We start from the raw sequence: 15,485 nt of genomic DNA, 5'->3' as shown, positions 1-15,485 counted from the left end.
ATAAATACATATACTAAACTAATTTTAAAACAAATTTCATTGAAAGAATCTTGAGTTTCAAGTATTTATTGTTGACCAAAATAGAAATTTTAGGTTATTCCCATTCCAAAAAGCACAAAGTAATTTATAAATGGGAAATTAATGAAATAATACCATTGATTGAGTCTACTAAAAAGAATGAAGGTCTAGTAGAGCTTAAGTCATCAAACTTTACTACAAATGGCAAGGATAAAGATTCATGGTATTTACAACTGCAATTATTGAGAGAAAAAGGATGGATATCACTATTTTTGTTTCGAAATGATGGAAAAGATAAAGTAAGAATAGGGGTTTCACTATTTCTTTTAGACAACAAAGATGAAAGGAAAATTCTCAAAACTGCTTATGACAATCGCGACTTCAATGTTGGACGGGGATATCCTAAATTTATTGAAATAAAAGAGTTACTGGAAGAAAAAGATAATCTTTTACCAAATAACACCTTAACTGTATGTATTGAACTAACAGTTTATGACGATTATGAATCATTTCTTACTGAAACTCCGTTGCAAACACCACAACGTAAAATAACTGATGATCTTAAAGAACTATATGATAGTAAAACAAACAGTGACGTTATTTTAGTTATTGGTGACAAAAAATTTAAAGCTCACAAGTTCATACTGTCAACTCGCAGTCCTGTATTCTCTGCAATGTTCACTCATGAGATGAAGGAAAAGAGAGATAATGAAGTTGCAATACCTGATATAGAACCTGCAGTTTTCAAGAAAACGTTGGAGTTTATTTATACCGACGAAATAAATAATTTGGATACGGATGCTGCGGATTTATTAGAAGCTGCCGATAAATATCAATTACTGAACCTGAAAAGTTTATGCGAAGAATCGTTATCTAAGTCAGCCAGTATTGATAATGCAATTAAATTGATGATTTTTGCAGATCTGCATGATGCTAATAAATTATTCGAATATGTGCTTGAATTGATATCAAAAAATATCGAAGATGTTATTAAAACTCCAGAGTATAGAGTACTGGAAGAATCCAAACCATTGTTATTATCAAAATTAATTAAAAAATTAGCGACTTCAATAAAGAGTAACGGTGTTTTTTTTGTTATGTACTTTATTCACTTATTTGTAATTCGATTAACTCTTTTTTTTTTTTTTTTTTTTTTAGATTCAAAAAATGAAAAATGATTGGGATATTGTATACAAAGTCCACGATTGATTCAAGAACAGCCTTTGATTGGTTTATTTAACGAAAATATTTGGGTTTTATGATTTAAAAACCTTTGATACTTATACTTGGTAAATCTAATAATGAATATTTTTATTAAATAAGATTTACATACATTAGATATTTACTGTTTCTAAATATTTTATTTTTAGATTAACAACTAAAATATACATTTCAGTATAAATATGTTAACTTTTTTCAATACTTGGTAAAGATTAATTTATATTAATTAACATTATTTTACTTTTATTTTATTAAATTATTCTCAAATGTAAGTGTTAGGAATTCCTCAGTGACAATCGTAGACTTGTTTAAATTTTGTACTTTCATATCTTTTTTTCTAAAAAATATATACTATAATTTTTTTTATAAACTATTGTTATTATTAATGTAATATTTAAAAATGCTGAAATTTCCAACAAAAACTTAGCAAAAGCTCAACTATTTTTATAGTTCCACTTTCTACAGTATGATGGAGTAAAGTTCAGTGGAGTCTCTCTAACTTTGACTGAGACGAATCCAAAATTCCAGGAATTAAAATTGGAGTAAAGTTCAGTGGAGTCTCTCTAACTTTGACTGAGACGAATCCAAAATTCCAGGAATTAAAATTGTAGAAGTACCCCTTCTTTTTATTAGAAGGCGTGGCTTAAAAACAGTGAGTCAGTCGAAACGACCCACGAGCTTTTAAATTTTAAAAGTTAGGTTTTTTCCAAACTTAATTTGTCAATTTTATTTGTTGTTAAACTTCTTAAATAGAAAATCAATTTTTCCAGTGAAACTCATTTTCCATCATGTAATAAGTTTTTTTTTCTTTTTTATTGATTTTCACAATATTAAAGCTTATTTAACTTAAATGTTTATTTACGTACACAAATTTAGGGTTAGAATACTCAGTTTGTGCGCAACGCCTATACGCAGAACCGCGCTTCATCTTTGCGCATGTACAGTTGAGTGATGGTGGGAGAACACTTCCCCTGCTGTCGGGGGAGAAATTAAGGGAAGTCAAAGTTACAGAACGAAAAAGTTATAGAGACTCCACTGTAGTGCTTTATTTACTAACAGCCCAATACAACGGCATCGCTTTGTTAGAAATTTTATTAATCTCAGTGCCTGCGTTAACAAGAATTTTGACTAATTCAAAATTACCGCACTCGCAAGCGACCGCCCAGTGGAGTTTTAACAAATTCTTCATCATCTTTTGTCTGTTTACTAATAAGCAATGTTGCTATTTCTTTATTTTTCTTCATTTTTGAAATTTGTAATGGTGAGCATCTGTAATACTCTGAAGTTTTAGATCTATTAATTGCATTAACATCTGCACCGCGTTTAATTAACTCATTAACTATACGATAATTACTTGCACCAACAGCTCAATGTAACAGTCTCATATTCGAAGGTTTATTAATATCTGCACCAGCTTTTAATAGCAACTCGTACAACTCATAATTATTCTGATCCACAGCTATTCCAATGGGTGATCCTAACTTTTTAGTGCTTTTGTTAACATCCGCTTTATATTTTAATAATAAATTTACGATTTCAAAATTTTCTGTGCTTACTGCAAGTTGCAGTAGCGTGCAATTTAAATATTTAGACACTGGAGATGTACATATTACATTAATATCAACCCCACGTTTGAGCAAAAGTTTCGTAACGCTATCATTATTTACAGCAATAGCTTGATGTAAAGGTAGAACTTTATTCGGGAAATCATTGATTTTAGCTCCAGCATCTAAAAGTAACCGAAATAACTCGTAATTATTTTTTTCAATAGCAATTTAAGCGGTGATTCGCCGTTTTTCCCACAAATATTAACGTCAACACTGTTGTTAATTAGAAATTTAGCAACGTTGACACTTTCTTGCTGAATAGCAACATGTAATGGAGTATACCGACGAAAGTCTGACTATTTGTAGGAACAATAAAAATTAATGTCATCACCTATATATAGAAAATAAATACTGAGCAATTTCTAATGAATTATGATAAGCTGCCTAATGTAATCGATTGATATTTCGGTAAGACTAATCCACAGTAGCTCCGGAGTCAACTAATAATTTGAATATTCGATAATTGCCTTTTTCGATCGCTAAGTCTCGTGGTTTTTTACCATTTTCTGTCTTAGTATGAACGCTAGCTCGTTTATTTATTAGTATCTGAGCGACTTCAAAACTTTCAAACTTAATGGCGACGTGTAATGGCGTGCAATGATAAAATGGTGACGAGTACTTTGATGGGTAAATATCAACTCTAGCTCCTCGGTTAATTAAATACTCAGCTATTTCGACAGCATTATTTCGGGCTGTATAGTACAGGGGATTATCTTCCTAAATAATTTTTATGATATCTGCTCCAGAGTTTAATAATAGTTGAAATATTTCAAAGTTACCGGACTTGATAGCTACAACAAGGGGTGTTAGATGGCCTTCAGTTTTTATGTCTACTTTACCTTTATTTTAATTAGTTTTTAGAAGTATTTTGACGATTGCTTTGTTCCCTTGTTCAACAGCGAGATGCAAAGCTGTTTTATTTTCATAAATAATGCCAAAGTCGGCTTTATGGTCAACTAACTTATTAATTATCTCTATGTTTTGTGCTTCGACGGCTAAATAGAGAGCTGATGGTGGATTCTCGGTTAATGTTAACGTCAATTTTTTTATTCAATAAATAATCAATTGCTTTGATGTCTTCGTTCTTAATCGTAACAGGAAGAATTAATTCTGGTATAATATCAGTATCCATTTCTTCTTCTGATATTTTATTACGGAGTTTAGAGTATTTAGTTTTTTTACTGGGCGGTTCTTCCGTTGCCGCCATTTCAGGCTGCAAGTTTTTTTTGTTGGTCTCTCTAGTTCTCATCCTAGCTGCTAGTGTCTTTTTCTACGTATGTGTCTTACGCAAGATCGTGTATCAAAAAACCTATGTCAAGATTTGTTTATGTCTTGCTCATAGTATCGTACGCAATAATATTAAAGATATCTTGAACACGGTGCAATGAAAAGTGTCTGACGCATTTCTTGCACCAGTAACTTACAGTAGGTACTTACACATGCCTTGCTTAAAATCTGATCAAGACTCAAGGTCAATTTCGAGCTTTGAGCAGTTCTTAAGCAAGCCATGCGCAACTATTTTCAACTACCCAGACAGCTTTCAAGTCGGAATGACTGCTTTACGATGTCTTTTTGAAGGCATCCTTAAGAAGCCTTATCATGACTTCTTAAAGATGTCACTTTTAAGAACTCTTAATGAAGATTTCTTGAAGACCCCATAAATAAGACGTCAGTTTTGTGACGTCTAAATGTACTCTTTTTTTAACTTCTTTATGAAGTCAAAATTAGGAGCTCCTTAAAGATGTCACAGTAAATTCATACTGAAATCTTATTTGCGTAGTCAGAAAAAAGAACTCTTTGATACCTCTTTTTAAAGACGTCTTACTGAGTTTGCTAGGTGGCTCATTCGGCATCTTAAGAACTTTTTAAAGACTTCTTTAATATGTTGATGAGACGTCCAAATCATAAATAGGAACTCATTCAGAACTTATCAAAACGTCATTTTAATATATGGGTATTAGCCTTCCTCCAGAATTGAGTTGTAATCTGGCACGAATTTCTTGTGTAAGGCTTGCACTAGACTTGCAATTTAAATCTGGTCACAAGTATCTGCAGCAAAACACATGCGCAGAAAAAAATACTAGCGTGTATCGATCTTGAGAGCACTCTTGCTCAAGAATTGAAAAAGATTGTTATATGGGTTACTTAATAAACAGCAAATTATTACCAGTTTTACTTATCTGGTCAGTATTATTATCATTGTAATAGTAATGCTGATGAGAACCATTTTAAGAACACAAAAATCGAGAATCTAGAACAATCAAAAGCCGGTCAATTTATTGATCGGTTGTTTGAATCATTAAATGCTGCCTATGTTGAACTAAATCTAAACGAATCTTGAGTTGTCATAAAAAAAAAAAAAAAAAATAAAGCCAGTCAATAAGCCAGATAAGTTTTAAATAATAATTGTACTGTAAAAAATATGAACTATTATTATGGCCCGACTGCTCCCCGTATGTACTCTGTTGCGCTTATAAAAAATGCCAACGACGATACTAGATTCATTTATCTACTTGGTGAAGACTATAATTCATTGTATGATAAAAACTAGATTACAAGTAGAGTAGTTTGGCTATTTTAGAATCACAATTTTATTCAACAGTTGCTTATGTTTTGTGTGATTTAAGCTCAATTATTTTTTTGAAAAGGTGTAAAAATGTTGGAGAATTTTCAACGAATTGCAACAAGTTTAAAATAACAATACAGCTATTTTTTCCTACAAATATCAATGATTCTCATTGGGTTTTACCCTACGCTGATGTGATTAATGGACGAATTTATTGCATGGACCTACGAATATCTATCAGAGATGTTCTAAAGAAGTAATGTCACTTAATGTTATACGAAAGTATTTTTAACATTTATTGGCTTCATAAGACTAATTATCTAACTCAAAAGGAGGTAACTTTAATTGTGGGATATTTGTAATTCATTATATTCAAAAAATTCGGAATCAAAACTTTTTTGTTTTAACAACATCTGTAAATCTTATTTCCACATATCTACAGAAATAATTATAAAAAAATTTACGATTAAATTACTGATCACATATTTTTAATGACTACTTCTTTTGCACGATTTCAATTTTTCTTAGGAAAAATTTTCTTATTTTGTGTCAAAAATTAAATTATGAATTATAATAATCATAAAAAGCAAACTTTTATCCAGTGAAAATTTCGTGAAATTTAATACTTACAAAAGTATTCTTTTTAAATTTTTTTTTAGATTTAAAAAAAAATTACTCCCACTTGATATCAATTAGGAGTTAAACGAAATTTGTCAAATAAATTTCAGTAAAATCATGTCAATTTTATAGTTCAAATTTTCAAATTTTGTAGGCTAAAATTTATTCAACAAATTTTCTTTGACTCCTTATTAATAACAATTGTAAGTAATTTTTTTTTCAAATCTAAATCTCAGCTAATTGCAACTTCGTTGTCCGTTTTTAAATTAACGCTTTAATTTATTTTAAATTAATTGATAAAATTTTATTACGGCCATGACAGTTTTAAGCCATTGAATATTTTTAAAAAGTCGGGGGGAGGGGCATAAATGCCCTTAAGAAAATAAATGATTATTTTATATCATAATTGTACTCATACTCATATAATTTGTTTAAATAAAACAAACCTTAAGTGTATAAAATATATATATAATAATATTTTGGCCTAGATTTAATTCAATGTCAATGAATTTATAAGATTAATGGGGATTTGATGATATTTATAGTAGATAATGTGTAAGAGAGGGCTTTTTTGTTATTTATATTTAAGTAGGAGACGACACCCAGCCACCTCATTGATGGCATAATTTAATAAATTACTTTTTCCTGTGAATCCCTTCTCTTTAGCGATGACCCCTTCGTAAAATTTCCATTCCCCTTCGCTCCTCATCATCCCGCGTCATCAGCATCCTGGATGAAGCACTTTAGCTAACTGATTGAGCATCTAAGCCACACGATAAAATTTTTTGTGTCAAGCTAAAAGTATTCCAAGTCCTAAAAATTTTTTCTTAATTAAAAGTCACCTAATTATTGTTAACTAATAAGTCAATTAAATTTGAAAATATAAGTTACGTTACATCAGTATCAGAAATGAGTAAGTTTATATTTATTTTGAATTTATGTAACAACGAAACATAAAATTATTATAATAATTTATTTTTTTTAGAATGTGATTTCGTTAAATTTGTTTTAAAATGTTTTTTACTATCGTGTGAAATAAGAAACACTTGAATTTTATATATATTTTTTAAAAATATTAAATTTAAAAATTGATTTAAAATTAGTAAAATGTCTTTGAAGCAAAGAATAAGTGGAGCAGTCGCTGTCTTACGAGGCGCTCAAATTCCAGAATCGCAGTACGTTATTTAAATAAATAAAACAGTTTTAAAAAATTAAATACATAAAAAATATAAATTTAATTTACAGATTAAATGTCGAAGCTACGGAGAAAGAAGAAAAAACTCCTGATCCTGATAAGCCTAAACGTCATAATTTAAATAGAGTTAATAAATAAAAATAAAGTAACAAACTTTTATTTATAAATATATAATTGTAATTTATAATAATTATTTTAGTTTACTAAATGGCTTTCAATGAATCTATTACTGGTACTAACAATCGTCGGAGTATTTACTGGCTTAGGACTAGGGTTTCTTGGACGCTTAGCAAATTTATCATCGGACACAATAATGCTTGTAAATTATCCTGGTGAAATTCTCATGCGTTTACTAAAAATGTTTATTTTACCTCTAATTATTTCTTCATTAATTACCGGTAATTATTTATTTATTACAAGTGTGCGAATCGGGTTCAAATCGAATCGAATAATTCAAATCTTCTCGTATTTATTCGAATCTTTTCAAATTATCTGACAGTTTTTGAATTGTTCGTAACTTTTCCAATTACTCGATTCGAATCGACAAAATTTTGGTCAACTTTCAAATATTCAATTTTTATGTAATGGAGGGCTTAGTATTTATAGTAACCAAAAATAATTATTTCGTAGATTCGTGTTTTAGCTCTGACAAAAATTTAAATTATTCGAAAAACTAAACAATTTTAAGTCATTCCAAAAAAATTTTTGGAATTATTCGTAAACTTTCGAATACTTGCGAGTTTAAAATTATTCGAAAAATTTCAGATAATTCGAAAATTTATGAATAATTTGAAAAATTTGATTTGATACTAATAATTCGTGCATTCGAACCATTCGCACACCCTTATTATTTACTTGTATCCTTCATTGTATTGAAATTATTAATAGATTTTATTTTAATTTACTGATTGATAATTAAAGGAATGGCTCATATGGATCCTAGAAGTTCCGGAAGAATGGGTTATAGAGCACTGACTTACTACACAGTGACTACACTTCTAGCTGCAATTGTCGGAATCGCTGTAGTCATCACTATTCATCCAGGTGATCCACGAATTAAAAATTCTGTCTCTACAACTTCAGCCTTCTCTTCAGATGCTTCAAAAGTTTCTACTCTAGATGCTCTCTTAGATATTGGACGGTAATACTCCGACAATACTTTTTGTTTTAATACTTAAAATTTATTTTTGTCGTAAGATCGATGACAAAGTAAATCAATCAATATCAATATTTACTTGGATATCAAAGTTTCGCTTCACTTTCAATATTTTATATTAATTATTTATTGAGAATACTAATAAATTATTAAATTATCTTTAGCAATATGGTCCCAGAGAATTTAATCCAAGCAAGTTTTCAGCAAGTCCAAACTACGTATGTTAAAAAACCAGTTATTGTAGTATTTGGACGAAGCAATAACAGTGAAACTGTAATTGAACGTACACTTATTTACAAAGATGGAACTAATGTGTTAGGAATGATTGTATTTTGTATAACTTTTGGAATTCTAGTAGGTCAATTAGGTCCTAAAGCACAAATAATGGTTGATTTTTTTGGCGCGCTCAATGAAATAATTATGAAAATTGTTCATCTCGTTATAATTTGGTAAGAATCCTATTAGTTTCATTGATTAATTTTTTTTTAAGTATAGTACTTCACTTTTTCACCATACCCATACACCATAACTCAGTAAGACGTCTTTAAAAATAATTCTTTTATCTGACTTCGCAAATAAGATTTCAGTATGAATTTACCGTGACATCTTTAAGGAGCTCCTAATTTTGACTTCATAAAGAAGTTAAAAAAAGAATACATTTAGACGTCACAAAACTGACATCTTATTTATGGAGTCTTCAAGAACTCTTAATTAAGAGTTCTTCAAAATGACACCTTTAGGATGTCATCATAAGACTTCTTGAGGACGCCTTCAAAAAGACCAAGTAAAGCATTCATTCCGACTAAAATGCTGTCTGGGGTTATGAGCGTGACACTGGTTTTTTGACTAACATTGCAATAAAAATTACTGTATGGGTATTTGTGACTTTATACTTAACTAATTCTCTTTTTGAAATCTATGTTATTGTTAAATATGTACTTATGTATAAAAAGAATGTGACAAAGCCGCAGTTAAATCGTCAACTCAATTTTTTTGACCACGTTGCCAAACGAACTGTTGTTACTGTAAAAAATAATTCATTATTGCATTATGGTTTGGCAACGTCGCATTTCATTTAGCATGGATAGCAGTGCTCGCCACACACGATGAAAATCGTCGGGCGAGTGGACGCGAGTAACGAAAGGTTATGAAAAAACAAATGATAAAAATTAGCGCATGCGCTATTCTTCCCATAAACAGAGACCAAAATTTAGGCAATTATACACATGGGTTGGAATGCCATACTTTCCTCCCTAGGTGTGTAATATACTATTGTAAACTTTTTTTTTTACCTGATGTAAATAAAATTTTTTAGGTACTCGCCTTTTGGAATAATGTGTTTAATAGCCGGTAAAGTTATGTCTATTGATAATATCGTATCAACTGCACAAATGTTAGGTTTTTATATGATCACAGTAGCAATTGGTTTATTAATTCACGGCTTAATAACTCTTCCACTAATATTTTGGGTAATAACTCGTAAAAATCCAGCGACTTTCTTCAAAGGAATGGTTCAAGCTTGGATTACAGCAGCAGCAACTGCTTCAAGGTATTTGTTTCCATACTTAAATAAATAAATAAATATTAATAAATAGAATAAATAATTTACAGTGCAGCTGCATTGCCAATAACATTTCGATGTTTAGAAGAAAACAATAAAGTAGATGCTCGCGTTACTCGGTTTGTTGTTTCTGTAGGAGCAACTGTTAATATGGATGGCACAGCATTATATGAAGCGATTGCTGCTATTTTTATAGCACAACTAAATGGAATAAATTTAAGCTTTGGTGATATTGTAACAGTCAGGTATCGGTTTATATCTTTTACCATAACTTCAATGGCGTGCGAATTGTGTTCGAATTGAATCAAATAATCAGAAAGTTTTTGAATTATTTGTAACTTTTTAAATTAATCGATTCGAATCAAAAAAATTCTGATCAGCTTTAAAATATTCAATTTTAAGTCATTCAAAAGAAAATTCACGAATAATTCGAAAATTTACTAATAATTTGAAAACTTACGATTAATTTGAAAAATTCAAAAGTTCGAACTATTTACACACTCCTATATATCTTTAAATAAAATTTAAATTTTATTTTTAAGTTTTACTGCCACGCTTGCAAGTATCGGAGCTGCTAGTATACCAAGTTCGGCTTTGGTAACAATGTTACTAGTGTTAACTGCCTTAGGACTGCCAACAAATGATGTTTCTCTTCTATTTGCTGTCGACTGGTTACTGTAATTAATTAATTCATTATTTTATTTTATTTTAATTCATAAATTTAATCAATTCGATTAATTGGTTTTATATAACTTTAGAGATCGATTGAGGACTTCAGTAAATGTTCTCGGTGATGGCTTTGGGGCAGGAATAGTTTATCATTTGAGTAAAGATGAACTTGATTTAGTAGATCAAGCTAAAAAAATGGAATCTATGGAATTAGGCGACACCGAAGATGAAAATTCCGAAATTCATCCCCAAGTTGTTAATATATCGGAAACAAAAATATAAACTAAAGTTGATGATAAGCTAAAGAAAATTATAATTAATATTTTTTACAATATTTTTTTATAAATTTATATTGAAGTTCGCGTGACTTATTTGAACATTTTGATGTTTATTAAATGAAGTACATGAGCATGCGAAATACAAAACTTCAATGCAATTAACACTATTATTATTAATTATTAATATTATAATTATTGTAATTTCTTCTTTAGATAAAAATTAAATTAAATGCCACTTGTTTAATTTTATTTCTACTTTTGGTTTTTCATTGCGTTTTATTTCTTCGTCTTCTTTATCATTTTATTATTAATTACAACCATAATTACTGTAGATTTGACGTATTATGATGAAAATAATTATATAATTTTTATCAAACAATTAACTAGTAGCCTATTATTCAATAGTTTTTTTTTTAAATATATTATTTTCTTAGACATCAACATTGATAATTCAAAATGTGAAAAAGTGGAAAGTCACTCATAATAACATTATCAATACGTGCAATTTATTTACAAAAATTTTCCTAGTTTTCAATAAACATGGACCATACCATAGAGGAATCTATATTTTGTATTAAGGAAAATTTGTTTTTATTTTTATTTGTATTAATATTTAAGGCGTGTAGTTTTAAAACTGGGCATCTATGAAAAATAAAAAATTTATTTTTTCATAAATTCTTACTTCATTTTTTGAGTAATTTCTAGAGGTGTGCGAATTGGATTTGAGTCAAACAATTTTAAGTCTTTCAAAAAAAAAAAAAAAAACTCTGGAGTTATTAGAACAATTACGAACGATTCGAAAATTTACAAATAATTCGGAAACTTACGAATAATTCGAACTTTTGAACAAAGCGCACACTCCTAGTAATTTTTTATGCATGAGAAATTTAATACAAAACGTTACTTAATTTCCAGAAATTAATTTTAAAGTTTGCGGTTATTTTCACAACCGGGCGAATACTACGAACAGATTTAAAACTACGCGCTTTATTTTTAAAATTAATATATTAAATATTTGAAAGGATACGTCCAGAATAAAATGTACGTCTGCAGATGATGATGATGATGATATTTGAATTAAGGAAAATATGACACTGTAAAAAATTTAATTATTTTATCAAGTAATAATAATTATTTTTAAAGGATACGAATAAACCGCCGAAAAATCCATTTGTAAGTAAACTGTAACGACTAATAAAATATTTTTTCCAATTTCCTTTGGCTTTAATTAATAACATTGCCTAAAAAAAAAAAATAATATATGTTAGTAAATAATTGGAAGGCTAATTAATAGTTTAAAAAATTTAAAAAAACGTACCCATAAACTAACAACAGCGAAGATATAAAAACCAAAACCGTAGAGACCTGTGAGTCCTAATAAACCAGCAGTGCCACCGGATAATGCTGACATTGATATTTTACAGTATTCAACAACTGCTGCATTATTTCTAACAGCACCTTCACTGTATGCTATTACATCTAAAAAATAAAATGTCAAAACAATTATCATTATTATTTATTATTTTAAGGCCATGCAGTTGAACCTCCTTGCGGCCATCAAAAAATACAGAAAATATACATAAGTATCAACATTCTAATTAGCTAATTATCTAACTCCATTTCAAAAAAACCTCCTTTTTTTTCATCTAAAAATCAATTCCATGTCTAGTAAATGTATAATATTTTTATCTAGGTTACTCAAATAATATTTTTTCTGTTAGTATCTAAAAGTTGCACGAAATCACTTACTAAAAAATATTAAATTAGACAATTTGCTAATTTGAACGTCGGTATAATATATTTTATTTAAACTAAACAATTATATATTTATTATCAAATGTACTATGATAAGTAGACTGTATTTTCTTTTATTACATTTAAATTAATATTTGATTAAAATAATATGAAAAAAATCAATAGCTATACAACAAGTAAACTGATGAAATATTTAACTGAATCATCATTGTCAATGATAATTTGCTTTTAATATAAAAAATATTATAAAAACTGATTATTTTTTATTCATTTTAAAAAATTGACAAGTTTTTTAAATCTCAGATTTTTCATATTATGAGAATGTTAAGATAATATTTTTAAGATAGTAAATATTTTTTACTAATTACTATTCATATTTTGAAGTATCTAATATATATTTAAAAATATGTTGGAGTTGAAAACATTTACAATAATTTTTATGCACAGAATTATTTTATTAATTTGCAACAATTATTGTTGGCAAATTTTTTTACTCTGGTATTCAGGAAAAAAATATTTAGTATAAGAAACAAATATTTGTAATTGTGATGAAATATTTTTTGCAAATATGATCTAATGATTATTTATTAAAAAATAGTTGTTGCGGTACTAATAATTAATGACAGTGAAATCAGTAGACAACTGATCAATTTTTTAAATTTGAATTAAATAAATTTAATATTAATATAAATAATGCATAGAACAGACTTTTAAAAATTTGTTCATAAAACAAAAATTGATGGTGCTGCAATTAGCAGATATCTGAAAACTTTAATGTTTTTATTAATGAGCACTAGTCATTATAATAGATTGTAAAAAATATGCATTAAAATATTACTAGAAGTTTTTGATATGCATTTTTTAAACTTTTTTTTCTGCTAGTATTTAAATTTTTATCTTTTAAAGTAGCTGTTATTCAAAAAATTTATTTATTTTCAATAAACAAGGTCAATACTGACAGGAAAAAAATTTTTCAAAGTGCATGTGAAGAATTTAAAAAAAAATTTCTTGTGTATTTGTTACAAATTTTTCTGACAAAAATTAAGGCCATTTTCAGACAGTGCCTCCCACTTTTTAAAAATTTTCAATAACTCTCAATTGTCATCTCTGATTAAAAACTCCGATTGAAACCAATGAATTTTGATTGAGAGTCGATCGGATTTCAATCGGAGTCAATCGTAATTCAGCGGTTTCAATTGGAGTTTTTAATCAGGGATAAGCGTATCAAAATTTAATTTAATTAATTAAAAAAAATTAGAGCATTGATTGAGAAAAGGACAACGTAGAAGTAATTTCGCCGAGAAATAGAATTTTTAAAAAAATACAATTGATATCAATTGGGAGTTAAACGAAATTTGTTAAATAAATTACAGTAAAATCTTCATGTCAATCTTATAATTCAAATTTTGTAGGCTAAAATTTATTCAAAAAATTTCCTTTAACTCCTAACTGATAATAACTCTAAGTAATTTTTTTTGAATTTTATATCTCGGCAAAATTACTTCTACGTTGTCCTTTTTTGAATCAATACTTAAATTTTTTTTTATTAATTAATAAGATTTTAACACCGTTACGACAGTAAAAAGTCATCGTATGTTTTTCAGCTGTGGGTACTGTCTGAGAATGCTCTCAACTTGGTAATTAAAAACATTAAAATTTTCAGATGTCGGTTACTTTCAACCATAATTTTTTCATTTAAAAACAAACAAATTTCTGTGTACCTGAAGATTGAAACGTGCTTTGCGCAACGAAAATGAACAAAATTTATGTAATCCGACTGCTTAAGAAGTAGTTTCGAAAGTTTGGGATGGTCTAAGATTTTTGACTGACATACTAGTATCTGTATGTGAAAAATTTCAAACGTCTGTCATTCAGTAGAATTTTACTTTCAATTTTTCATTTTTTATTGCGCGAAAAACGTTTCGATCTTCAGGTACATAAATTCCTAACGTCTGTTATTTTCGGCATCATAAAAATTAATAATAATTACTGACAAGCTGTCAACTTGTTCAATATAAAAATTTCACCGGCTTAACCTAAAATATAAAATCATTATTCTATCAAAATTTAATCAGTAAAATCAAACATTACATTTTAATATTAATATAAATTTAACATAAAAATTATTTAAAATACAAAATATGATTTCAAGATGTCATCAATAAATTTACAAGTGTCAATAAATATGACAAGTATGTCAATAACTTAGATATAAACTACAGTACATATATAGACATCGATTACCTTCTTTTAAATTTTGAACAATTTACAACAAATCTCTATAAATATATATGAGATATTAAATTAAAAGTAAATTACAAAACCAAAAATATGAAAAACATTAAACGTAGTTTTAAATTTCCATAATTGGGAAATTTATCTACCAATAATTAATTATTAATAATTTAAATAATTAATCGTAACCTCAACATTATTATAAAGAATTTAAATATTTATAAATAAATAATAATAAATAAAAACATACCACTAGTTTTATCTTGTTTGCTACGATTTTTCGCAGACATTTTAATAATTATATATTTTATAATTTATTTATTCAACAACAATTAAATACACATACTAGTCAAAATATGATTACAAACAATATTTGTGTCTACGTGTGTCTTGTCATTCATTAATAAATAATAAAAATTCCAAGTCGATAAATAGGTCATTTGCCGATAAGAAAAATAAATTGCACAGTAGGTAAGTAGATAAATAAATCACTTACTACCTTATCGATTAAATGGTATAGAATAATATAATAATAATAGTAATGATTATACTAGTGCGGGAAAATTTAAATTTTAAAAATAATGTGTCTCAAGTTATTGTGAATTT

At 27.9% G+C, this 15,485-nt stretch overlaps 3 protein-coding genes across 3 annotated transcripts; 1 reads left to right on the top strand and 2 right to left on the bottom strand.

Annotated features, from left to right (window-relative positions):
- Positions 1–2,606: 2,606 nt before the first annotated feature.
- Positions 2,607–4,053, bottom strand: LOC103571417 (putative ankyrin repeat protein RF_0381). The gene is made up of 3 exons (XM_008549575.1): positions 3,916–4,053; positions 3,314–3,563; positions 2,607–2,968 (listed from the first exon to the last, which is right to left on the bottom strand). Exons 1-3 carry the CDS (start codon positions 4,051–4,053, stop codon positions 2,607–2,609), a joined length of 750 nt encoding a protein of 249 aa, XP_008547797.1.
- Positions 4,054–6,764: 2,711 nt separating this feature from the next.
- LOC103571407 (excitatory amino acid transporter) lies at positions 6,765–10,937 on the top strand. Its single transcript, XM_014439897.2, has 10 exons — positions 6,765–6,943; positions 7,016–7,205; positions 7,276–7,351; positions 7,425–7,623; positions 8,147–8,366; positions 8,546–8,830; positions 9,697–9,930; positions 9,993–10,187; positions 10,485–10,619; positions 10,701–10,937. The coding sequence occupies exons 2-10, from the start codon at positions 7,138–7,140 to the stop codon at positions 10,891–10,893; spliced, it is 1,605 nt and encodes a 534-aa protein (XP_014295383.1). The 5' UTR covers positions 6,765–6,943; positions 7,016–7,137; the 3' UTR covers positions 10,894–10,937.
- Positions 10,938–11,119: 182 nt separating this feature from the next.
- LOC103571408 (ER membrane protein complex subunit 6) lies at positions 11,120–15,279 on the bottom strand. The gene is made up of 5 exons (XM_014439898.2): positions 15,130–15,279; positions 12,208–12,368; positions 12,038–12,130; positions 11,917–11,936; positions 11,120–11,451 (listed from the first exon to the last, which is right to left on the bottom strand). Exons 1-5 carry the CDS (start codon positions 15,167–15,169, stop codon positions 11,421–11,423), a joined length of 345 nt encoding a protein of 114 aa, XP_014295384.1. The 5' UTR covers positions 15,170–15,279; the 3' UTR covers positions 11,120–11,420.
- Between the last annotated feature and the right edge of the window lie 206 nt (positions 15,280–15,485).

The sequence above is a fragment of the Microplitis demolitor genome, chromosome 7, assembly GCF_026212275.2.
Source record: "Microplitis demolitor isolate Queensland-Clemson2020A chromosome 7, iyMicDemo2.1a, whole genome shotgun sequence".
In the NCBI taxonomy this organism is placed as follows: domain Eukaryota; kingdom Metazoa; phylum Arthropoda; class Insecta; order Hymenoptera; family Braconidae; genus Microplitis; species Microplitis demolitor.
The sequence above is the reverse complement of the archived record's forward strand: the minus strand, read 5'-3'. Positions and strand labels throughout refer to the sequence as shown.

What these genes read in the sequence shown, in the direction of transcription:
- LOC103571408 (XM_014439898.2), bottom strand. Translation starts at nt 15,169, where the DNA reads ATGTCTGCGAAAAATCGTAGCAAACAAGATAAAACTAGTG. An exon ending in CAAACAAGATAAAACTAGTG is followed by an intron (nt 12,369 to 15,129) that starts GTATGTTTTTAT and finishes TTTATTTTTTAG; the next exon opens with ATGTAATAGCATACAGTGAA. An exon ending in ACGTACATTTTATTCTGGAC is followed by an intron (nt 11,452 to 11,916) that starts GTATCCTTTCAA and finishes TACAAAATATAG; the next exon opens with ATTCCTCTATGGTATGGTCC.
- LOC103571417 (XM_008549575.1), bottom strand. Translation starts at nt 4,053, where the DNA reads ATGGCGGCAACGGAAGAACCGCCCAGTAAAAAAACTAAATACTCTAAA. An exon ending in TTAAGAACGAAGACATCAAA is followed by an intron (nt 3,564 to 3,915) that starts GCAATTGATTAT and finishes AAAATTATTTAG; the next exon opens with GAAGATAATCCCCTGTACTA. An exon ending in AGACTTAGCGATCGAAAAAG is followed by an intron (nt 2,969 to 3,313) that starts GCAATTATCGAA and finishes GGTTACTTTTAG; the next exon opens with ATGCTGGAGCTAAAATCAAT.
- LOC103571407 (XM_014439897.2), top strand. Translation starts at nt 7,138, where the DNA reads ATGTCTTTGAAGCAAAGAATAAGTGGAGCAGTCGCTGTCTTACGAGGC. An exon ending in GCTCAAATTCCAGAATCGCA is followed by an intron (nt 7,206 to 7,275) that starts GTACGTTATTTA and finishes TTTAATTTACAG; the next exon opens with ATTAAATGTCGAAGCTACGG. An exon ending in TTTGCTGTCGACTGGTTACT is followed by an intron (nt 10,620 to 10,700) that starts GTAATTAATTAA and finishes ATATAACTTTAG; the next exon opens with AGATCGATTGAGGACTTCAG.